The sequence below is a fragment of the Podarcis muralis genome, chromosome 2, assembly GCF_964188315.1.
Source record: "Podarcis muralis chromosome 2, rPodMur119.hap1.1, whole genome shotgun sequence".
Taxonomy (NCBI): Eukaryota; Metazoa; Chordata; class Lepidosauria; order Squamata; family Lacertidae; genus Podarcis; species Podarcis muralis.
Genome location: NC_135656.1, coordinates 36,085,420 through 36,101,262, shown reverse-complemented (window position 1 = coordinate 36,101,262; position 15,843 = coordinate 36,085,420). Strand labels below are relative to the sequence as shown.

The following is a 15,843-nucleotide window of genomic DNA, read 5'->3' as shown; positions in this document are numbered from 1 at the left end:
TTATTATTACCCTTCAACAATTCTCCAAGGAAAACAGGGATATCCTAAGGAAAAGCAGGAGAAACTGGGGTCAAATCAGAAACCGGGACGGCTTCTGTAAATCTGGGACTGTCCCTGGGAAATAGGGATACAGTGGTACCTCGGGTTACATATGCTTCAGGTTACATACACTTCAGGTTACAGACTCTGCTAACCCAGAACAAATACCCTGGGTTAAGAACTTTGCTTCAGGATGCGAACAGAAATCGCGTGGCAGTGACGCGGCGGCAGTGGGAGGCCCCATTAGCTAAAGTGGTGCTTCAGATTAAGAACAATTTCAGGTTAAGAACGGACCTCCGGAATGAATTAAGTACGTAACCAGAGGTACCACTGTACTTGGAGGGTCTGCTAATGATGTTAAAATCAATACTCCACCAGAACTCAAGTATAGACACATCAGTTATGGGTGGTTTCGGGGATCACCTTATTGCTGTGTGTCATCCTGAACCCATTTTGCTTTGCTCTGAAGATACAAGTAAGAACAAAACTAAAAAGTGAAAGTTAGGATGGGTTGCGTATAATAGAGCGATTGCGGCATGTAAGAGAATGTCATATTCAAGTGCCCTCAGGCTTGTACTTAGAATTTTAAAATAAAAATAGCTGTTTCTGTTTGACCTGTAAACCTAAATTCTGCAAATTAAACAAAGCATGCAAATGGCATTGCATAAATATACCAATTTGCGTTCTTTGTTTGGATTGCAGAACATTTGCCAAGAACTGTACAGTGGCGGACACAAAAGAATGGTTGGGAGGAATTAAGGGGAAACTACTAGGCTTGCCGATCGGAAGGTCAGCAGTTCAAATCCCCTTGATGGGGTGAGCTCCCATTGCTTGGTCCCAGCTCCTGCCAACCTAGCAGTTCGAAAGCATGTCAAAGTGCAAGTATATAAATAGGTACCACTCCGGCAGGAAGGTAAATGGCATTTCCGTGCGCTGCTCTGGTTTTGCCAGAAGCGACTTAGTCATGCTGGCCACATGACCCGGAAAAACTCTCTGTGGACAAACGTCGGCTCTCTCGGCCAGTAAAGCGAGATGAGTGCCGCAACCCCAGAGTCATTCTTGACTGGACTTAACAGTCAGGGGTCCTTTAACTTTACCTTTTTACATGTTACACACAAATGCATGTGCGAAGCCTTTCTCTCAGGAAAAGCCATCCTGTTTCCCCCTGAAACTCTCCTCAGCTGTTCCCCCCCCCCAGCAGATTTAGATTTACCTTGCAAATTGCCTTCTTGGGGTTCCCTCAGTGCAAGAAGCCAAGTTACAGGGAACCAGGCAGAGGGCCTTCTTGGTAGTGGCACCTGCCTGGTGGAACGCCCTCCCACCAGATGTCAAAGAGAAGAACAACTACCAGACTTTTAGAAGACCACTGAAGGCAGCCCTGTCTAGGGAAGCTTTTAATGTTTAATAGACTATTGTATTTTAATATTTTGTTGGAAGCTGCCCAGAGTGGCTGGGTATAAATAATAAATTATTATTATTATTATTATTATTATTATTAGTAGTAGTAGTAGTAGTAGTAGTAGTTTCACCCTCTTCATTGCTAATTTATGCAGGGCATAAGTTTAAGATGAGTGGATGTGCATGATCGTCCGACAGTCAATTATTGATTGGCCTCCATGGAAATCCTGCACTCACTGCATTTCAGTCATATGATAAATACACCATTAGTCGGACCTGCAGTTTCAAAAACCATAGAGAGCCAATGTGGATTGTGGTTGGCATGCCAGACCAGAGCCTGGGAGATCAGGGTTCGAATCTCCACTCGGCCATGAAGCTCACTGGGTGACCTGGGGCCAAGCGCACCCTCTCAGTCTTACCTACCTCACAGGGCTGTTGTGGTGATTGAATGAGGAAGGGGAGAACCATGTATGCCAGTGTAAGCTCCTTAGAGAAAAAGGTGGGATGTAAAAAATGCCTGTTCAGCAACTATGCATAGACCATAGCCAGTATAAATAGGTTGGGCTTCCTCAATTGAAGGAGCTTATGTCAATGGGTTTTCCCCCCTAGACATCCTCAGGAAGGAAGGAAGGAAGGTAGGTTGGTTTTCTGCAGTGATACCAGGGCAGGAAAGTGAACTGGCCTCGTCTGTCTCTTCTTCGTCTGCTCAGAGCAATATTGTGTATCTGAGAAGCACTTAATATAAACTGTCAGCTTGGACTAAGATTAATTCCCCGATGTTTGGCAGCAAATGGATTAAATAGAGGGGGGGGAGGTAATCAAAGGGTATAGACCAGGAAGCAAGCATATATTTGAAATATGGGGGGCAAATATCCAGGGACAGCTTTCAGCATAATTTCTAGAAACGTTTTTTTGGTGTGTTTTTTAAAGAGTCACTAAAAAGATGGGGGGTTTTGTGTGTGGCGCTTGGGTAGCTACGCACTTCCTGTTCTGTCCTCCTGAACAGAGAAAGCGGGTTAATGACCAGAAATTACACAGCATCAATCTTCTCATTTCACAGAGAGATGGAGCATGGAAAATTCCATTTCTCCCCTTGTGCAAATCTCTTGCCAACAGCCCCCAAGGGATCCCAGAGTCTCCAAATATAATAAAACAATCAACCTGTAGTTTTAATTGACTCAGCGAGTTCCTTAATCCTCCTCTTCACCACACACACACACACACACACACACCAGTTCGCTTCCAAAAGGAAATATTCTTGCTTGAATTCATAATAAACTTGCCCTCATGATTTGTAGATATATGATGTGTTGATTAAAACCGTTCCTTCCCGTGCTACGAATCGGCCAGCTGAACTTGTAACATTCTGCATTTTACTATGAAGGAGTAAAATAGGACATGAGCTGTGCTAAATCTAGAGAAGGTCACTGAAAACAGCTGCAAACTTTTATCCACTTATCGGGGGGGGGGACACCACAGATATATTGGGTCTTGCTTCTGAGTAGACGTGTGTAGGACTGCGTGTGAATGGATTGAGTTCGCAGTTTGGGAATTTCTCTTTGAAAACAGTAGCAGACCCTTGTTTCAGACCCTCTAACTGTCCCTATTTTCCAGGGACAATCCCGGATTTACAGAAGTCCCGGTTTCTGACTCGATCTCAGAATGTCCCACTTTGACATCTGAAGGGGAGGGTGTTCCACTATTTTCATGGGAGAAATGATGGAGGGTATGGAGTTATGCAACCCCTGACCCAAGAAGATAAGTAACTATACAACCTTTAGAAGACATCTGAAGGCTGGGGCAACCCAGTCAGATGGGTGGGGTATTATTATTATTATTATTATTATTATTATTATTATTCCTATTTTCATCAGAGAAATATTGGAGAGTATGTTGTTTGCTTTAAGAGTGTTTTATATCAACCTTCAATTTAAGAAAAAAGAAAAGTTTACCACAGAAGAGACTGCTAGACTATGTGGATCTTTGATCCAATCCAGCAGGGCTTTTCTTACATTCTTATGTGAAAGCCATGAAAAACATAATATTAACTAAAGGCAGCATTAAAAACCACCCAACGAAAAGAAATGTAACTTTAAATTATATTTAAGTTTATAAGTCAGGCCGGCGGGTGGGGATGGGAATGAATGAAAGAATAGGTTTTCCTGTCAGGCAACCCTTTGCCACAAGTGTGGTGCCACAACTGAGATGTCCTCCTCAGTCATGGACCATGGTCAGCCTTAGATGGCAGGGCTGCCCAAAAGATGATCTCTAAAGCAGATCTTAATTCACAGGCCAACCTCACCCCTCCTTCCCCATGAGGAAAAAAAGACATTAGATAATAATGGAATGCTGGGAAGAAGTGACTAGATTAATCACGCTGTGATATATGATAGGGTTGCCATAATTAGAAAAGTGAAAATCCGGAAACAAAAGTTGTTAAGTTTTTTTGCCAAAGTTTGCAACAATTCACCCCAAAACCAACACTTATGAAAATTCCACCTGGACACCGTTTTTGACGGACAAATCCCGGCTATGTCCAGGAAATTCTGGACATATGGCAGCCCTAATATATGTTAATGTATAATGACGTTGTGTTATAACTTGGGACCCTTTAATAATTTCCTGGGGTTTATTTACATGGCCAAATTAAACTTAAGGAATTGGTATGGAACTGAAAACCTGCCCATATGTTAGCAGCCCAAAACTGGAAGAACAAAACTACTGGCTAGTTCAAGTTTAGAAAGTGGCAGAAATGCATCAACTAACAGAGTTGGTTTGACTATGTGATGGAAGAAAAAAAGAGGGGAAATGTTAGAAGTTAATGGCCACCATTGATTGAATTTATGAAAAATGGATATAACATGGATAATAATGACAATAATAGATTCTTCGTATGGTAAGAGTATATTGTCAGCCCTATATTGATTGGCATTGAGTGTGGATATAGATACACAGACAGAGAGACAGACAGAGAGAGATTTGGTATGAACATTTATTTATAAGTGTTAATGGAGTGTTGAGGTGTTGAAATTATAGTGGTACCTCGGGTTAAGAACTTAATTCATTCTGGAGGTCCGTTCCTAACCTGAAACTGTTCTTAACCTGAGGTACCACTTTAGCTAATGGGGCCTCCCGCTGCCGCCGCCGCGCAATTTCTGTTCTCATCCTGAAGTACCCGAGGTACTATTTCTGAGTTAGCGGAGTCTGTAACCTGAAGTGTCTGTAACCTGAAGCGTCTGTAACCCGAGGTACCACTGTATTTTACACACCTTAGCTTGCAGGGACATTGCATCCCATTACCTTCCCTGTCCAATAGAAAACCTAAAAAATTGAATCACGCTAGTGGGTTGTCTCTGTTGCTTTTTCCCTCAGGAGCCCCCAGGTGACGGCGGTGACGACGGCGGCAGGAGCATCAGCAAAGTGACAGAGCCCCTCCCGCAGACCTGAAATGCTCTGTCTCCATGAGGAAAAAACTGGCACCGGAACATGATAGCACCCAAGAGAACTACATCTGTCTCCTTTAATTACATCCCGTGTACATATTAGTGAGTGGAAGTGCTTTATGATTTCTATAGCAAAGGCCAGCAAAGCTATAGAAGGCCGGTTGTGCACAAGCACTCTCCCCGAAGTATAGACAGGCAAATTTAAATCATGTACACTGTGACGGGGGTGGGGAGGGAATATCTTTAATTTCCCCAGGGGGAAAAAATAAATATTAAATAGATCAAGACTGTTAAAAGCTCATACACGTTTATAGCTCTGGAGATTTACAATTGTTGTCTGCCTTGCAGAGGACATTCCATCAAATGGCACTGAATCTGTCTGTTTCCATCTTTTGTACTTAAGGTGAGAATTTAAAGCTCTAGCATTTGCAAGCACTTTTGTGCTCACGCACCACTCATGAGTAACCGTGTCCTTGTTTTGTTCAGAACACTAGATGACGTGTGCATAAGTGCTTGCAGGACCTAGGTCCAGAATTGTATCCGCATGATCCATTCAGAGCCACATCCTTAGGAGACGCATTTGATCACAGCATTACATAGCCTAGATTCTGCAAAATCTTAACTATGGGTCAAATTCTAGTCTTGTCTATCATTCCTGCTTATCTCTGCTGTTAACTCCTCTAGGCTGGAGTTTCTCTGGAATTATATCAACAGTGTTTCCAACGCTCACTGTTTTGTCGTGAGTCTTGTATTATCTAGTGTTTCCTCCCCCTCACAGATCCAACTCCAAGAGTCATGAGATTACAGGAGAGTCTTTCCGACGAGATTTAGCCAAAGCTTGAATACGTAAAGCGAGTATAACCAAAAACCAAATGAGATATATTAAAAGAATATGTCGATACATGCATTTCTAGACATCTCACGAGGCCTAAGACATTCTCTTATTGTGTTTGTGTGTGTGTGTGTGTGTGTGTGTGTGTGTGTGTGTGAGAGAGAGAGAGAGAGAGAGAGAGAATATATCATTATTTTTGGCCAAGTCTATACTTTTTAGCTCAGACTCCAGGCCCTCTGAGTTCTATAGGGTTTAATCACATGTATGGATCAAATATGCATAGAATTACAATCATAGTCACATATTAAGGCCTTGACCCTATGGGCAGTTATAGCTGAATAATTCCCATGGAAGTGAATGGGATTTATTCATGAACTTTGTGCATAGGATAACCGCTTCAGAGTTAGCACCAGGATTGGCTCGGTGCCACAATCAACATTTCATTCTTTTCCTTTTAATTCATGCTGACCAGATTTTGAATGGTGCAATGTCTGAATTCCATCAAGATTGACATCTGACCCAGGAGGGGGCGGGTAGCACCTGGCTTGATTGCTCCTGTGCCTTCAGTAGACAGTCGATCTGCAAAAATCAGCAGGTGACATGTTTCTTCATGGCATGGAGATGAACATTGTCCCCTGATTGTGTTTGCCAATCAGTCTGTTCTTTAAAGACACAAGACCAGGTGTTGTTAAAAGAAGAAAGAAAGAAAGCTGGCAATCCTACCAGCAAGCCACTTTATTAATATTTACATATTAAGCAACAACAACATGATCAGATAAGGACAAAAGCGCATTAGCAGGCCACTTCCTTAAAAATAGCCTTATTCAAAAGCTATGACCTTTGCAGTTGAGATTTGAAGCTGATCCAGAATTAAAGTATGATCCTATGCCACAATCTAAATGTACTTTAAAGTTAATTTTCAAAGCAGAAAAAGACAGTATTTTTGGAAGAGAGACAAACTGGTTAGCCTTTTAAGCAATATACTTCAGAATGTAATTTTCCAACCCCATGAATTTCAGTCCATAACATCTCTTGGCTTCTCTCTCTCTCTCTCTCTCTCTCTCTCTCTCTCTCTCTCTCTCTCTCTCTTTTTAATGGCAATGAGAAAAAGCCTGACTGTTATATTTTTCCATAAACAGAAAGTGATTGTCTCTCTGTCTAATATATCCATATCTATCTATGTACTTTTGACGAGAGAGATTTTATTACACGTGAGAAAGAAACAGCCAAGCAAGGATGAAAAGCAAAAAGCAAAAGAACTCTTATGTATGGACATCATCTTGCCCGTTGTAAACCGGAGGTAGAAAATTAAGAGCAGTGGAAGGGCAGCCTAGGTATTCGCTTATGTAAGCAGAAGGTAAGGGAACAATTGGATGTAGCTCTTTGCTGACTCTCGCCCAGTCAACTCCATCCCTTCCAAGCCTGTTCTAAACAGTAGGGTCCCTCGGGGGGGCAGGAAGCTGTTTTATCATTTGAATTGTCTGTTAAAACTGCCATTCACCCCCCGCCCCCCAAATGGCACTGTATAAAATAATAAATATTAATACCTATTATTTAACTGTGTATTTTATAAAATAGGCTTTTGGTGCTATGAAAAGTGATTTGTGAACGTTTTCCTCCTTATCGTACTAGATCCTCTTGTTTACTCTCCGACGTACCGATGGATCCCTGTTGTAATTTTCCTCTGCATTATTTGTATGACAATGTATGCTGCCAATATGCTGTCTTGTGGTTTTATTTAATCTTTATACATGTGTTCCTTGTTATAAGTGTCACCATTCTGTGTTTGTTGAGTCTGCCTATATAGTAAGGTAAGGTAAGGTAACCCAAGTGGTGTAGTGGTTAAGAGCGGTGGACTCGTAATCTGGTGAACCGGGTTCGCGTATCCGCTCCTCCACATGCAGCTGCTGGGTGATCTTGGGCTAGTCACACTTCTCTGAAGTCTCTCAGCCCCAGTCACCTCACAGAGTGTTTGTTGGGGAGGAAGGGAAAGGAGATTGTTAGCCGCTTTGAGACTCCTTAGGGTAGTGATAAAGTGGGATATCAAATCCAAACTCCTCTTCATCTTCAAACCCAAGGGTGAGCAGCTAACTCATTGTGACTGTTAATTCTACACCAAGGCTTGCACATGATTATTTTCAAATGCTCTGATCCTTAAGAGTGGAGATGGGGAAACTGTGGTCCTCCGAACATTTCTGGACTGCAGTTCTGGCCATTGGCCATTGCTGGCTGGGGCTGATGGGAGTTAAGTCCAACATCTTCTGGACAACTACAGATTCTCCATCGCTGCTTAAGAAAAATACACCAACTTAAGGCTTCCATGAATTGTCCTTAAAAGACAATGGAATGAGATGGACTCTTGGGCACGGGACTTACTTCACCACATGTCTGATCCAGCATGGCAACTCTCATGTTCTTGCCCTTTGCACTAATGCAAGATTCCCACTCCACCCTGGACCAATTGGTCTTTTCTGCACAGTCTAGGGCAAGGGGAGAGCCTGTGACTCTTCAGATGGGCTCCAACTCCCATCACCTTTGACCTTTGGCCATGCTGGCTGGGGCTGATGCAAGTTGCAGTTGTTGGATAAACTGTTTCCCTCTCTCCAGAGGACATTGAGAACCCTTCGGAACAGGGGTGTCTCAGAATTGTCAGCACTCTCAACAAACAGCTGTTTCTAGAGTTTCTGTGATGGAAAGCCCTGAGAATTTGCCATTAGTCTATTTCATCCTCTGAGCACTTAAGAGTGTGCCTTGCCCTGTGCCTTGCGATCTGTTAAATACATAGATGCCATTATCACTGAATAGGGGTTACTCTCCCAAGCTGACTCTCACATGGATGGGTGGGGGAATATACACACTCCAAATAATTAAACATATGTGTATAAACAACAACAAAAATTGTGTAGCGTAGCACAATTTTTTAAGGCCTCACATCAGTTAATTGCATTGCAATCAGAGCCAGCCCCACCATTAGGCAGAGTGAAGTGGCTGCCTCAGGCAGTAATTTTGAGTGTTCTCCACCATTCTCCTCACATGCTGCTGCTGCTGCTGAGACAATAGAGTAGTCCTTCTGGGCTTGCCAAAACCTCCAGCAGTCCATAAGCCTTTCAACAAGCAAACCTAGAAACATCTAGTTAATAATAATAAATTATTATTATTATCTGGCTTTAGAACAGGCTGGGGGCCAGGAGGTCACAAATGTTTAATACCAAATATAATAGAAATGTTCAGCAAAGGAATCCAAATACTGTACATACTCTATAGATAATGTCTGAGCAGGCATTCACACTTCAGTGCTACATCGTAAGCATTCTGGGGTGCTACATCGTAAACTTCCATCCCAGGCTGTGTACCTTAAAGCACATTTAAACCACACCCCTCCAAAATAAGTCCCGAGAACTGTACTTTACACCTCACAGATCTACAGTTCCCAGCAACCTTAACATACTACAGTTCGCAAGATTCTTTGGTGGGAGAGTGCTTTAAATGTATGGTGTATATGAAGCCTGGTCAAATTCTATTCTGAGACCTCAGTGCTCCACTGGCCCATCTGTTCTGATCCCTCCTGCAAATTTGAACCTTCCACCTGTCTATCCTCCCCAGTCCTGTCTGTCTGGTAGTGGGTGACTTAAGAGATGCCTGCCATTTTTAGATTCCCACAATGCCCCAGAGTGATTCGGATGTCAGGGCATTCGCTGGAGAAATTGAAAGGCTGGGTGGTTTGCGTCATCTCTGCAGAGTGGGTTCCAAACTGACTTTCATTTCAATATTTAAACAATTCAAGGCAGCTATTTCATATAAATATAAATGATATAGAAATAGAGATATAGTGTGTGAGAGAGATATAGATATTTCTGCCATGAAAACGGGTGCGAAATATGAACTGGCATTCAAACCTGAAATATACAACTGTGTCCCTAACATTCATACCAAATTGTTCAGTCTTCAAGAGCATTATCCTGTTACAGATGAATGATTGGAAAGTCAGATGAGCCAGTACAACCAACAGTTGCTCAGCCAAGAAAATGTTTCATAAACTAGCAAGAAGTTGCTGTGTCAATTAGCATCACTTTCCCTTTTCCCACTTTTCTCTGGTGGTGGTTTTGAATATCGCTAGCTGAGCACTCCTGCACAGGAGCTGAAGAAGAGGAAAAGAAAAGGAAGGTTTTTAAAAAACGATGCAGTTGGAGAACAGCGCCTTTTGTTGTCACAAACGTCTAAAAACATTCAAAAGATGCTGTGACTCCTTTCTTGCCACAAAGCAATCACAATGTGTGTCCTATGGGGGGGGAGTGATTACATTTCCACAGGTGTCAAACACACGAGGGCTAAGAAAACACTGAAGTCCCTGCCACTAGTGTGACACTTTGAGAAAAACCAAATGTTTACTGCACAATAAATTTATGCAGCTGGTCATGAGCCGTGTTGTGGTCTGAAGGCAAGGGGGCTGCTGAAGTTAAAGGGGGTGGCCCTGAGCAATGTCTGGGTGGGAGACCATGTGTGAGCTCCTTGGAAGAAGAATGGGGAATATATCTAATTTGCACACAATGCACACCATGTATGTAAGTCGTTGGTAACCCTTGACATTAGGCTTGTCTGAAGGTCCACATAGTGGACATTCTGTCTTGGACTTGACGGATGCTTGTGGGGACCCATACCTCTGCAGCCATAAAACAGAAGAGAAGCAGCAGAGTTTATGCATCTTACAACTGGCTGCACCCCCGAACTTCTTCCAGGGTCTTTGAAATATATTGTAACATACACTCTAATTGCTAAGAGATGAGAGGGTTCCAGCACAGACCTTGGGTTTTGTTTCTTTGAAATGAACTGGAAGCTGATGGTGTTTCAGTAATATAAGGCTTATTTACACATATATAGCATGAGATGGGAGGCTCACCGTATCAACACTCCCAGCAGATCCTGTTCTCAGATCAGCTGAGGGTGCTTTCAATACCATAGCTTTGGTTCCTCGCTGAGAACAAGTCAGGTCTCCAACCTGGTTCCAATACTCTCTTTCACACCTTGATGACATCCCCATCAGCCAGGGAAGGGGAGAAGGAGAGGCAAGTTCCCTTTGCAGAACAATTGCCAACTATTATGTTCCTGTGGCAACTCATCACACGTACTTGGCCTTCTCTTTAGCTATGCAAAAGCCCTTCTTCACAGTTTGGCCCCCATAACAGTCTCTCTTCATAACCAGAGTCACAGGGCAGAGTGCAGGGCAACAACCCATTTAGTTCAAGATCAATTTCATTGCAATATATTCTTTGCAATGGATCTTCTTGCGGAGAAAGGAGCCCAACTGCAAAATGTCAAAGCCTCTCCCTCTCCCTGCAAAATAGCTGGTGGTTGGGGAGGGGGGCACCCAGAGAGCAAAATGAAACCTGGCTATAGGTCCCATCTAGCCTCATCATAACATTTAACTTTCTAGAAGAACTCTTTACCAGCTACAGATAGGTAGCCGTGTTGGTCTGCCATAGTCAAAACAAAACAAAAAAATCCTTCCAGTAGCACCTTAAAGACCAACTAAGTTAGTTCTTGGTATGAGCTTTCGTGTGTATCTGAAGAAGTGTGCATGCACACGAAAGCTCATACCAAGAACTAACTTAGTTGGTCTTTAAGGTGCTACTGGAAGGAATTTTTTTTTTTTGGTCTTTACCAGCTGTTAGCCACCTTTGGACCAGTTTACTCCATACATGCCAATTATTGTTGGCCTCCATCTGTGTCAAGAGACAATGGAAGATTGCACCATCAAGGGCACTCAGACTATTGGGAGAGTTACAGCGCCTGCTGTGGCTGTAGAGACTGAAACGGAAGAGACATGTTTTGTTGCAGCTGGGGCAGATGAAAGTGTCCGGTTGTGCTGCTGCAGATGCACCATAGCGTTGCTCCTTCCAGTGGTCATTTCTCCTCTGGTCACTGCTATGGAGTGCAATACTGTATATTGTAGGCATGCCAAGTGTCATGTAATGTTCAGCCCATAAGCAAAGATCACCAGTGTTGAAGCAATGATTCTTCAACATCAACTTTGTTGGACTGGTCATGTTGCGCAGATGCCTGATTATCATCTTCCAAAGCAACTACTCTATTCCGAACTTAAAAATGGAAAGTGTAATGCTGGTGGTCAGCAAAGGAGGTTTAAAGACTGTCTCAAGGCAAATTTTTAAAAATGTAGTATAAACAGCAACAATTGCCTGCGAGCGCTCCAATTGGAGAACAGCCTTTACCAAAGGTGTCATGGGCTTTGAAAACACTCAAACTCAGAACGCAAGGGAGAAACATGCTAAGAGGAAGGCACACTTGGCAAATCCACACCGTGATTAGCTCCCACCTGGAAACGAATGTCCCCACTGTGGAAGGACGTGTGGATCCAGAATTGGCCTCCACAGTTACTAACAGACTCATTGTTAAAACCGTGTGTATGGAAGACAATCTTACTCGGCTACAAATGGTCACCAAAGAATGTTCAGCCCACATCCATAAGGTGTTGACCTTTCAGTATGGTAGCATTTATGCTTTGGAACTCCCTGACTAGTGACATTAGGTAGGCTCCCCATAATACTGCTTTAGTAAAGGTAAAGGCACCCCTGACCATTAGGTCCAGTCGTGACCGACTCTGGGGTTGCGACGCTCATCTTGCTTTATTGCCCGAGGGAGCCGGCGTTTGTCCGCAGACAGCTTCCAGGTCATGTGGCCAGCATGACTAATCCGCTTCTGGCGAACCAGAGCAGCGCACAGAAACGGCGTTTACCTTCCCGCCGGAGTGGTACCTATTTGTCTACTTGCACTTTGACGTGCTTTCGAACTGCTAGGTTGGCAGGAGCAGGGACCGAGCAACGGGAGCTCATCCTGTCGTGGGGATTCGAACCACTGACCTTGTGATCGGCAAGTCCTAGGCTCTGTGGTTTAACCCATAGTGCCACCCGTGTCCCTCTAGTACTGCTTTAGACACCTGCTAAAAAGTTTTTTTAAAAAATTAAACAAGCCCATCCAGATACATAATTTTGCATTTCCTTTAAAATTTGGATGATTTTATCTGTGCATTATTGATAAGTATTTTTCATTGTTTTGTGCACAATAGAGATTGTTTTCCCCATCAAGCCATTTTTTATCTATGTTTCCGAAATAAAGTAAAATAGAAACAAAGCCATGGGTGGCAAACAGCTGACCGCCACTCCAGGCTGCCTAGCAGTCAAAGCTGGATGGATTTGTAGAATAAAGGGTTAAGCAATTTCCTTCCTGTTCTGTGTGCAATATTAAGTCACATCCACAATGCAGCAGCCTAAAGAGGCAGGCCCCCCCCCAACTCACTTTGGCAATCCCACCCCCACCCCATCATTGCTTAAGCAGCTGCGAAGTGACAGAAGGTAATTATTTAGTCCTTCAGCTGCTCCAGCTAGATTAGGCTGCTACTCCTCTTTCCTTTCACCTTTGCATTGTTTGTTTCCAAAGAGACAGCCAGGGATAATTGACTGTCAGAAGGGCAAGGATGCTGAGGAAGAGAGGGAGGGGAGGAGCAGGAAACATGACAACAGAAGGATCTGCTTGGATGACAGCCACTTTTTAAGTCTTGAACCTAAATGCCAAACCCCTTAAGAAGGTAGCAACGAGCTCCCCTCCTCCTGAAGCAGAGGAAGGGTCTGTATCTAGTCCAGCATGGCTGGTTTCGTGCCTCTGGGAAACTCACAAACAGAGCATGAAAGCAACAGCCCTGACCTTTGATTGACACTCCATATATTTGCTCTAATTTATGGAAGTATCACTTGGCCCTCATGACTTACAAGCTGTGGATGGACCTATCTCTATTAATTTTTCCTAATCGTTTTTTCCACCTAAGCTAATGGCCACCACTAGATCTTGCCAGTGTCATTTAATGGTGGGTTCTGTGAGAAAAGTACCTCCTTCCGGCTGTCCTGAACACGTGGATAATTTAAAACGGGTATGGCGAAATCTGTGTCCTGCCAGATGTTGTTGGACTCCATCTCCCATCAACCCCAGCCAATGGCCAATGGTGAAGCATGATGGCAGTTGTAGTCCAATAACATTGGGAGGGTGGCAGATTCTGCACACCTGATCTCTCTGGTTTTATTTAAAAGCATTTATAAACAGCTTGATTTTTTAAAATAAGAAAAACTTTAAGCAACACACAACATAATAAACAATATCATTGAAACAAAAGTATAGCACAACACCAGAAAAGAGGTAGTAGAAAAGCATATAAGAACAAACAAAAACAGGAATTCTGGAAAAACAAATAGATGTGGGATGATGATGTGGGATGAGAAAGATTATCTGTCTTCAATTCCCTCTCCAGTCCTTTCTCTGAGGAGCTGGTGTCAATGATGACTGAAGTCTTAATAGCTAGCCACTACATTGACCCTGCACAACCCAAGCTCTTGTCCATATTCCTTCCTCGTGGGCTGCGCAACACTAACACTGTGGAATGTCTGGGCCCAGGAGGCTCGAAAAAGTGGACAATTCTTCTGGCTGGATGTTTATTGGTTCATTTGATCTGGGAGATTTATATCTGCCCTGCTCTTCCCATGCATTTCACATTGCTCAGAGTTGTTTGCCGCAATTAGAAACCGCAGTAGTACAAAAACAAAACAATACTGAAAAGCAAACAAATCAAAGCAGATAACAACTGCGGCTTATTTATATGTCACATTTTCCACCAAAACATTTGTGCTCGGAGTGGTTCATTAAAAGAGACAATAGTACAGTGACCATAATTTGTATTTTTTTAAAAAAAATCTCACTACGACATACCACTAACAATCAGCTAAAGCAGTGGCTCCCCGTTGGTGGCTTGCAGACACCAGGGGGCCTGCATAACCCACCCAAGAGATCTGGGGCTTCTTGGATTGACACAGGAGATCAGGAGGCAAGCAGAAGGAATGTATCCAAGGGATCGAACCCAAAGGAGATCCAGTGTGGTGTAGTGGTTAAAACTCACCAGCATTTTAGTGTGCTTTCTCCTAACAGGCACATTTTTGCAAAGCAATTCCCCCTAACTTAATGCGTATTTGCATGTCATTTACACTAACAGTTGACTTTTTGTGCACACCCTGGTAAACACATTTTCGTGCACATTACTTGATTGGATAACTGCATTGCAAAATTCAGAGAAGTGTGATTTTCGAAATATGGCTCTTCCCATTCCTGTGCTGTTTCAGAAAATGCTAATTTTGTAGGTTCGCTTTTGAATGTGAACTGAATTGAAATTCCCCTCCCAAGGCAGGAATTGAGCCAGCAGATAATTCAGGAATTCAGGAGCCGCAGGAAGACTGATGGAGCATGGAGACTGTCCTATGTTCTATAATAATAATAATAATAATAATAATAATAATTATTATTATTATTATTATTATTATTATTATTATTATTATTATTATTTATTTATTTGTACCCCGCCCATCTGGGCAGCTTACACAAAGACCAAAAAAACATTAAAATGTCACACATTAAAAACTTCCCTGAACAGGGCTGCCTTCAGATGTCTTTTAAATGTCAGGTAGTTGTTTATCTCTTTGACATCTGATGGGAGGGCGTTCCACAGGGCGGGCGCCACTACCCAGAAGGCCCTCTGCCTGGTTCCCTGTAGCTTTGCTTCTTGCAGGGAGGGAACAGCGAGAAGGCCCTCGGCGCTGGATCTCAGTGTCCGGGCTGAACAATGGGGGTTTGGTTGGGGGATTTTTGTGCATCATGTTTTTCCCTTGGCCTGGTGATGGTTCTTCTGTTCTGCCTGTCTTCAAGTAAAGGAGCAGCATGTTTATGGAAAGTGTCAATGGCTTCTCTCTGCACGCTTGTCTGAACCTGAAGCTGAGAGGAGCTCTGAGTGCCACAAACTATTTTCATTAGCACCTGTGATTACAACGTTTATCTACAGCTATCTGTCAGGCAAATTTAGATTTCTCATTTGAGAAATGGCAGTGAGGGAAATGAACTGGCAAAGCAGCTTCTGCATGCGGGAAAAGTTATTTGCAAAATGCCCCTTGGTGTCTGTTTCCTGTCTCTTTTCAACTGCTACCAGACTGGCGTCTCCCTGCGCTACTAATCGTTGCTGTAACACACAAAGGAATTGCAATTGGCTTTCCACACTATTGGAGATATAGCGCTTTCCCTATGTGT

The 15,843-nt window shown here is 43.1% G+C and overlaps 1 protein-coding gene across 2 annotated transcripts in view; it reads left to right on the top strand.

Annotated features, from left to right (window-relative positions):
• CYGB (cytoglobin) overlaps nucleotides 1-7,429 on the top strand; it is a 56,208-nt gene extending 48,779 nt beyond the window's left edge. For both annotated transcript variants that reach the window (XM_028717020.2, XM_028717022.2), the window contains exon 4: nucleotides 4,810-7,429. In XM_028717020.2, the coding sequence (XP_028572853.1) occupies nucleotides 4,810-4,861 (52 nt within the window). In that variant the 3' untranslated portion in view covers nucleotides 4,862-7,429. The remainder of the gene's footprint in view (nucleotides 1-4,809) is intronic.
• The last annotated feature ends 8,414 nt before the right edge of the window (nucleotides 7,430-15,843 follow it).